Genomic DNA, 9,932 nt, shown 5'->3' with positions numbered 1-9,932 from the left:
GCTTCCTAAAGCATGAAGGTAATAATTATATATGAATGTTCTATTGTGTAAACTATATTTCTGTCATTTGCATGAGCTCTCATTGAGTATCTAATAATGACAAAACAACATCAAGGGTACAATTCATAGACTTATCACAATCTAATTTGCACACACAAAGTAACAGTCTGCTTGTTGCTATAAGAGGGGCACCCGCACACGTGTTAGCAATTTCCTTTACTGTCTGGGTTGGACCACCTCCTGTACTATAGCAACATTATGCAGCGTTGTAAAGTAACACACACTGCCCGGCGATTGGCTGACTGCTTCCTCTGGGGGCGTGGCCTCCTTCCCTCGGAGCTGTTCGCTGCCTGCAGGATTTAGTTTAGAGTGGGAGGAGGGTGCAGTGCTCTGCGGGCAGTCAGCTCAGTGACAGCAGGACTCAGTCACCAGCCTGCACTCATATACCACTGCCCGGAGAACTCTGTAGGTGCAATTCTCCTCTGGATCTATAGCCTCCTATCCACAAGAGAAGTATGTGGCTTCAACTGGTTTGAGGACACCTTGTAAAACAAAACCTCTGAGTAAAGGTGCTTTCATGAACTTTGGTGCTTCTTTTTATTCTAAAGAAAAGAATGGATTAACAGCATTTAACGCATAAAGATACCTCTCTGGGGAACACTTTATAACTAGCACATGGTTTTCCTGGGTCTGGCTGGAGCCTAGACATCCTGCAGTATTTAAACAATGGATAATTACTTTACAGAGGTGAGTTCAGGTCTGGTGGGTTTTGTTGCTGGACTAGAAACTTTAATCAGCAGAAAACAAAGAAGTAAATGAAAAAAGTTTATTATATTATGTGCACATGTTTAGCTTTACTTTATAAAGGGTTATAAACAACAGGAAAAACAGTGTTTTTAGCTAAAAGCAGGAAACCTTTGTATGAATTAATTTGTTTTCCTGTGCTCTCTCACAAGGAAAGTTGTCCTTGTTCTTATTTTACTTAACTTTCACTGAAGATAATTTATTTTTAACAAAGTCGATGTATGTAGGCACCTAGATTTCCAAATTAAATTTCCCTTATAGGGATTAGAAATTCTTAATTGCATTTAGACCATATTTAAAGCTAATGTATTGCTTTTGTGTATTAGATTACATTAAGCAAAAATACTGCTCAAATGAAGAATGGGTGAAAAGTGGTGGGAGGTCAAGAGTTATTTTTTAGAACTCCTTGCCAAAGTCATCAACACTTGGAGTGATGTATGCAGGAGGGTAACATTTGTGGGTACTAACTACTTGGCTTCAATTTTGCTTTTACTTTAAGTTGGTAAATTACTTTGTAGAACGTTCCCCAAAATATATTGTAAGCAGTTTGTTCTGTATTAAGCTGTTTGTTTTGTATTGTCATAAATATATTTAAATATATTCCTTATATAGTTATATATATTTTTTCATCCTTTCATTTGGGTTGTAAGTTTAAGAAGCTTTCTATGTGATGCATCATGTAAAAGTACATCTGTTACTGACTGCGGTTTGTAGGCAGAACCTTCATGTTACACCGTGTTTAAAAATGTATTGTTATCCTCCCTTGTAAGTAATGAAATAATGTATGGTGCTGGATATATTGATGGTTTATAAATAGATCCTTCTCTCCCATGGATGTCAGTGAAGTGAATTCACCTTTTGTATTTACCTTTTGTAGTTCACATTGTATAGGCTGTACTTGGTCAGTACCTCATCCATTCATTACAAACAGATATCAAAACCAGGAACTCAAGCCTCTTGTAGTAATTATTATCACTTTTGCTGAGTTCTATGGAGCTTCCGGAAAAAATAAATTGACAGACTAGTTAAAATTAAACTTTCATGATTCAGATAGGGCATGCAATTTTAAACTCCTTTCTAATTTACTTTATCAGCAAATTTGCTTTGTTCTCTTGGTATTCTTTGTTGAGTGCTAAACCTAGGTAGGCTCATATGTTAATTTATAAGTCCTTGAAGGCTGCCTCTAATCACAATGCATTTTGACAGTTTTTCACAGCTAAACAGTGCTAGTTAATGTGTGTCATATAGATAACATTGTGCTCACTCCTGTGCAGTTATTTATGAGTTAGCACTGCTTTGGCTACAATGCAAGCCTGTGAAAACAACTGAAATAAGGGGGCAGTCTGCAGAGGCATAGATACAGAGTAATCACAGAGGTAAGAAGTATATTAATATAATCGTGTTGGTTATGCAAAACTGGGGAGTGGTAATAAAGGGACTATCTATCTTTTTAAACAATAAAAATTGTAGAGTAGACTGTCCCTTTAAGTCAATTTCTATGTGATGTCCCGTGTCTTATGAGAAGCACAAAGCATATAATCATCCTCTTTTTTGATAAGTCTATCATAGTGCACCATGTTTGTAATTTCATGCTCTGTTTTTAATGTAGTTTGTATTTAATTTCTTGCACTATAATAGTTTCGATTGCAACTCAAACAAGTTGATATATTGAAGCGGAATGCTTGCTGCCTAAATGTGGTTTGGAATGTTATGGGGATTGGCTATTTTTTGTACAGCTGTCTTATGTTTTATGAATACATACGTTTACTGTCCACATGTGTACACAATAACACACTGATCTACTGTGTCTGAAACAAGAGGATGACTTAGTGCCTGATTTTGCACAGAAAGGTCTGGTATTTCCTTTGAACAACTTCTGGATTTCCTGTGTGGGGGTACCTTGGTGGCTGTATGTTAGACATTTTAAACAGTGAAGAACGAGGAGACACGTTTGGCAGAGAAGAAAATGCTTGAAGAAAAAACAATTGTGCACTACACACATAAGCACAAAATCTGCAGATGCTAAAGTAATTCTTTAAAGAGACATTGTACACTAGATTTTTCTTTGCATAAAAGTTTTGTAGATGATCAATGTATATAGCCCATCTGGGAGTGTTTTTTGTAAAAATCTATAGTTTTGCTTATTTTTTAATAACATTGTGCTGATTTTCAGACTCTTAACCAAACCCCAAAGTTTTTGATGTATACTGACGTCTGCGGCTCCTGTTTGTATAATCTGTCTTTTCATATTCAGGGAAGGGGGTAAGGGGTGGCGACGACTATCTGCTATTCTTGTTTTCCCAGCCCCTTTCAGTGGGTGTCCCAGCCTAAACTTATCAACAGTGCTAAACTGGGAGCTTCTAAGTACGTTTTTAAAAGGTTTTATACTTAATTTTTAGATCAGTATCTGTTCATATTCTTCTTTATAGCAGTGTCTATTACATGCAGTTATATGAAAATTGGTGTATACTGTCCCTTTAAAGGGATATTGAATAAAAAATGTAATTCCTCATTAAGCATTAGATTACAAGTGGAGCACAAAAATATTAGCAATATTTTGGGCCGACATCTCTCAAGCTCAATCAATAGCATTTCTATTTTTGTGCTCATATTACAAGTCCAAAGTTATTTTTTATCACTTTATTAATAGTCTGCATGTCAAGTAGTGCCGCACATAATAGACTTGTATGTGAGCGTGCAGTAAACTTAATGTCGATATCGCTTAAGCGCTTAACTGAGGGTGCGCTAATGGTGGGCCAGTAGTGGAGTTCTTTATGTAGTTATATTATATACTATTAATAATAGCAAATTACTTCAGGTCTCAAAAAGAGCAGTTTTATTTTGAATTACACTTGAGCGCAAAAAAACTCATTAGAAAAATCACAATGGAATTTCATGATTAATTTTGCCTGTTTTTCTTGTGATTTTACTCTGAAAATGTATGTTTTTTTTCACTGGCCCTGGAATAACTGGAATTTACCCTACTGGATTTAGGTTGCTGACCCTTACATACTACATATCTTTGTAGGAGCTAATTTATATATACCCCTAACTGGCAACAGAAAAGAAGGTATGATAAACAATACTCAGGGGACTTTCCAAGGGGAGTATCCCTGGCAAGAGACAATGCAAATTATGATTTAAAAACATTTATTTTGTATACACATATTTTGCAATGAATTAAGTGCCTAATTGGTGATTTATATATATATATATATATATATATATATGTGTGTGTGTGTGTGTATAAACGTTATGATGGAGATAAAACCATATAATAATTTAATAATTTAACAATGTAATTCTGTTTTCTAAAAGCAAAAATGATTTGATCTTCCATTAATCTTTGAGCAGTTTACTATTTTAACTTGTAATTCAGTAATACACTGTGCTAATAGTGTTTGTTTAAATTCACATAAAAACACCATCAAAGAGCACAATTCTGAATATTAAACAGTTCAAAAAAGGCCTTGATCTTTGTGGAAACTCCCAAAACTGCCACTTCAAGGTAAATGTTGAGAAAGCACATACATTAAGGGAAAAAAAGTTGATTCAGGCTTATAGACATGACAAAAACTCACTTGATCTACTAACAACAGTCTGTATAGGTTGTTTCATACTTTTATTTTACACAAATTGTCTAATAAATATGAGCAGTGTGAATTACACATTTCTGCAAGTAGGTCACTGCACAGTTCTCAAAGATGTAAATCTAGTAGAACCACATATTTGTCCTTTTTATGTGGGGGGCAGGATCTAGAGAAATACCAGCACACTTTAAAATAGTGGTGGAGATGGAAAATCTAGATAAATATATCTCCAAATGCTTTTGTATTAATGGATATTAAATTGCTTATGATGAAAGCAAATGGTAATGAAAAGAAAAAAGTCTTTCCACTTTAAAGCTTTCCTATATGCGGTCAGTGTATTATATGGCACCTATTAATACATTTTTTATATGAGTTTAGGTTATTGTGTTATATGTTGCTTTTCTGCACCTAAAATGCATGACTGTTAATGTTAATTAAACGCTTTGAGATTATAACAGTGTTCTCCCCAGGACCTGTGCTATGAGCACACTAACAGGCTGATTACCTGGCTAAAATTTAAATGAATATTAAGTTAAAATAAGCTTATTAACATATCCCAATAAAGGGATATAAAAGAGCGCTGATATTTAAAATATAAAGAAGCAATAATCAATATAAAACCAGGTAGTACACTTAAAATATAGTAGATCAAGTCTACCGTATTAGTCCTGTTTAATGTCCATAGACTGGTAGTAAATTGAAGGGATAAAGGTATCCTCCTGTTACGTGGGTAGGGCTGCTCCTCTTGATCCCAGAGAGTGTGGAACAACTGTTAAAATAAAAAGTAGAAAGAGGGCGCCACAATAGCGTGATACCGTCTGGATATGTAGGTATAGATATAAGTAAGTATTATGCTTACCAGATGGTGTGACACTGTGCTGTGACCAGTGCAAGAAAGCAGGCTAGCACTTATCAGTGGCTAGTACACTGTGGAAGCCAAGCTCCAAAGGCACTTGTCCTAGTTGAAACTCTGAGTGTGTCTCCTGTTGGCTGGACTTCAGGTGCTGCAGAGGTGTAATCTTTTGTGTGTTGTTCAGTTGGTATTGATAAACCACAACACAGACAACTTCAATAAAATGGCTTTTAATACTTATGACGCGTTTCTCAACCTCAAACAGGTTGTTTTATCTGATGAAACAACCTGTTTGAGGTTTAGAAACGCGTCATAAGTATTAAAAGCCATTTTATTGAAGTTGTCTGTGTTGTGGTTTATCAATACCAACTGAACAACACACAAAAGATTACACCTCTGCAGCACCTGAAGTCCAGCCAACAGGAGACACACTCAGAGTTTCAACTAGGACAAGTGCCTTTGGAGCTTGGCTTCCACAGTGTACTAGCCACTGATAAGTGCTAGCCTGCTTTCTTGCACTGGTCACAGCACAGTGTCACACCATCTGGTAAGCATAATACTTACTTATATCTATACCTACATATCCAGACGGTATCACGCTATTGTTGCGCCCTCTTTCTACTTTTTATTTTAAAATAAGCTTATATTACATTTTTTTTTTTCAATGTAATTTACATACATTATCATTAAATAATTTTTTGCAGTTAATTAGTGCTTTGGATTTATAAATAACTAAACAAAAAGGTTCTAATATTTCAAAGTATTACACTGCCCTCACCGGCTACTTCCCAATGCCAACATTTTCTGCGGAGAACACTGTGTAATATAAAATGTTTAATTATGTGTAGTAGGAAAAAAAATCTTTGTAACATACTTTCATTATTTATTTTGCCCCTTTTTCCTGTAATACAACTGAAAAATTTGGTCTTTCCAATTCCCTTGAGTTACTGTAAAGTAATTGGTGTTTTCATGTTGATATGCAGCTTTCTCTTATTTATTTTAATTTGCTGAGGACAATTAAGAAAAGATACATTGAGTAAACAATGGTTGTGCAGAATAAAGAAAACTATAGCTTTTCTTTAGAGGATACAAAAGCGTTCATATTTTCTGCATAGGTGTTGGTTTTAATGGGCAAAATCAACAATGGTAAATTACAAAATAAAAGGTAAAAAGTGCTATTTGTAAACAATTTAATACATCCCAGCAGGTAAAATTGATCATTGGAAACATATTGAAGGGGTGAAAAAAGTTACATTATATGTACCTTTAAGTGAAGAGTTGGAGAACTAAGGGGTTAGAGTAACCAAAGGTAAATATAAACATATTGGGCGCGATCACATATACGGCGCAGGTTTCGGCGCAAGCGTGAGAACCTGCGCCGTCCGTAATTTCACCTCGCACATCGGGGTATTATATATACTGCACCGTTAGATGCTAAACTGGCGATCTTCTGAAATGTGCGCAAATACACATTTTAGTCATCGCAAGTAATTTACGCCAGTATTTTATCCACGGAAAGTGTCAATAAAGAGTAGTTTTATGCAAATTAGGCTAACACTCATAAAAATGAACCGCGATTTCATATAAAAATGCGACACGTAATTATGCTATTCAAAATTCATATATAAACCCATATATAAAGAGATGAAGGTAATACAATTTAAAGTAAATAAGCAAGTATACTGTATGTCCACAATGTGATAAAGTACCTACAAGCTCAATCCATTTGATTATGTTGTGGCTTCAAACTATTTCAAATACACAAATAAACCTTAAAAAACCAATATCATAGTATACTGTCCCTTTAACCTTGAGATGCTGCTTAAATGTATGTGTTTGTTAAGGCTTCCAGGGAGTTACGTTGCTTTTTTAGTCAGTGCAAGGGTTGCTGCACCTGCAATATGTGGCGAGATGAGAATGGAGTAGATTTTCTGAATTCTGCGCGCGTAAGTCCTTACACTGTATATTGGATACCAAATTGCGCTGCTGTTCTATGTTAGTCTATGGGTAAAAAAAATACGTCCGAAGGGTGAAATATACGTGCGTAACTTGTATGCTACGCCATATATGTAATACCAAAATCGCGTAAAATCTGGCGGCGGAGGATTTTGCGGGCGACGCTGCATATGTAATGGAGGTCATTATAGTTATGTCTAAACCTTTATAAGTATGAGTGAGTGTCTCATTCAGTGTACAGATTGCCATATGTTTGTATCACTGGAGCAGCCAATTCAGGGATCATATCTCTGTGGCAAGTGTGAGCCTATTGTTTCTTTAGAAGCTCATATTAGAGTACTGGAGGAACGAATTGCAACACTGCGTGATATTATATTCAAACACTTGAAAGGGTTGTTTGAACATCCCCAATTGTCCTGACCAGAATAGATTAGATAAGGGAAACCTAGTTTTAAACTTGGCAGGTAACATTTCTTTTTATAAATCAACAGATTTTATAGAAACTAATACTTTACACTTCTCTCTTCAATATTTAAACAACTAATATAAGTAAAAAAAACACATCTTCAAACTCAAATTAATCTATGCTTTGGATACATCATTATATCTAGCATTTATTTACTATGCATTATCCGTTTAAAGGGACATTGTACATTAGATTTATTTTTAGCCCATCTGGGTGTGTTTTTAAAAAATGTATAGTTTTGCTTATTTTTTAATAACATTGTGCTGATTTTCAGTCTCCTATACTGATGTATACATACTTCAGACTGCTTCTGTTTGTAAAATGGGTCTTTTCATATGCAGGGGAGGGGGAGGTTCTGCTATCAGCCCCTTTAAGTGGGTGTCCCAGTCTAACCTCAACAACAATCAACAATGCTAAATTGGGAGCTTCTATGTAAGTTTTTAAAAGGGTTTATACTGGATTTTTATATCAGTATCTGCGCATATCATTCTTTATAGTAGTGTCTATTACTTGCAGTTAAAAGTTAAATGAAAATTGGTGTATACTGCCCCTTTAAGTATGTTTCTGCATCCAATATCCCACCCATGGACATAACACTGTCCATGGACAATAAAAAAAAAGAAAGAAAACTGACAAGTTTGGCATATTTTAATGTTATTCACTTAGATTCCAAAACATAGTTTTTTTGGACTTTTCAGTGGAAAGCCAGCAGTAGACATGTATTAGTCATCATTTGCTGTAGTGAAATGTAAAATCATGATGTTGATATTTGATACAAGGATTATTTTGTTTATATTAATTTTATCACCCATCAATGCCCCATAATAAAGATATTCAACATTTAATTAGAGTATTACTACCGCCTACCAGGGCATTTGATGAGTTATTATTTATAAATCTTCAACATATTCTGCAGCACTATTACAGTATATGCTTGGTTACCATATAACGTAACAAAATACCTTTATAAACTGTAAAATGGTACATAATAATGACAAACCATGTGTAGCTGGGAGTCACATATTCTCAAATTTTCTTTTTGTTCCTTTTGGAATATTCTATTGAATATTCAAATCCGCATTGCATGTTAAATGTTATTGTTGTTTTTAAAAGATTATAACTTTGGAATAGCTGAACATATTTGGCTGAAATGTGTCAGTTTACTTTGGACTGGTAGATGTATATTTTATATTCTATTGGCAAGTAGAGACTGAAAATACAATTTTAAAAATCAGCCCACTTGGTGTACATGACACCTAAAAGCATGTATATTTAAACTATAGTGAGTCTAAGTTATTTTCTTTCACTCTTTTTAGAGGATGCAGACGTTTATGTTTTAGAAAATAATTAAAATGTATTTTCTGTGCATGTTAAGCACAAATAAATATCTGTTGACGATATTTGGCATAGAGAGTTTGCTTGTTTAATTTCCCGACTTGACTACTGTAACAATTTACTAACTGGCCTCCCTCTCTCCCGCCTCTCTCCCCTCTAATCCATCCTAAATGCATCTGCCAGGCTGATCCACCTCTTTCGACGCTCTGTTTCTGCTGCACCTCTCTGTGAGTCCCTTTACTGGCTCCCCATTCACAACAGAGTTACATTCAAAATTCTCACCCTGACCTACAAAGCCCTCACCAATGCTGCCCAACCCTACCTGTCCTCACTTATCAACAAATATACTCCTGCCCGCCCCCTAAGATCCAACAATGACCTGCTTCTTGCGTCCTCTACCATCACCTCCTCTCATGCTAGACTACAGGACCTCTCTTCTCGTGCGGCACCAACCCTCTGGAACGCACTTCCTCATGCTGTCAGACTTGCCCCTAACCTCTCCTCCTTTAAACGTTCCTTAAAGACCTTTCTGTTCAGGGAAGCTTATCACCCGATTTATTAACAAACTAACTTCACTTAACTAACAGTTGCCCTCTATCTCCTCACTAATATCATTCTCACCCTTGCAGTCCCCACCTCCTGTTTCCCATCCTCCTACCCCTCTAGATTGTAAGTTCCCACGGGAATAGGGCCCTCAATTCCCCCTGTATTTGTCTGTAAAATGTTGTCTTTTTTCGTATTGTTTCTTCATTGTACTATTATCCTTGTACCCATGGGCAGCACTGCGGAATCTGTTGGCGCTTTATAAATAAAAAATAATAATAATAATTACCCGTGTCTATGATGGTTCTATGCATTGTTATTATAAAATCTAAAAAATGCAAATGAAATCAACAAATGTCTTAATAGTGCAAGGGGTGGACCAGCT

At 35.6% G+C, this 9,932-nt stretch overlaps 1 protein-coding gene across 1 annotated transcript in view; it reads left to right on the top strand.

The window, feature by feature from the left end:
- The first annotated feature begins 387 nt into the window (after nucleotides 1-387).
- The window catches only part of MYO10 (myosin X), a 457,205-nt gene continuing 447,660 nt past the window's right edge, over nucleotides 388-9,932 (top strand). Inside the window, 1 exon segment of the mRNA XM_053715822.1 lies at nucleotides 388-747. Coding sequence (XP_053571797.1) covers nucleotides 727-747 — 21 coding nt within the window. The 5' untranslated portion in view covers nucleotides 388-726.

Source organism: Bombina bombina, chromosome 5 (genome assembly GCF_027579735.1).
Source record: "Bombina bombina isolate aBomBom1 chromosome 5, aBomBom1.pri, whole genome shotgun sequence".
In the NCBI taxonomy this organism is placed as follows: domain Eukaryota; kingdom Metazoa; phylum Chordata; class Amphibia; order Anura; family Bombinatoridae; genus Bombina; species Bombina bombina.
This window is presented reverse-complemented; position numbering and strand designations above follow the sequence as displayed.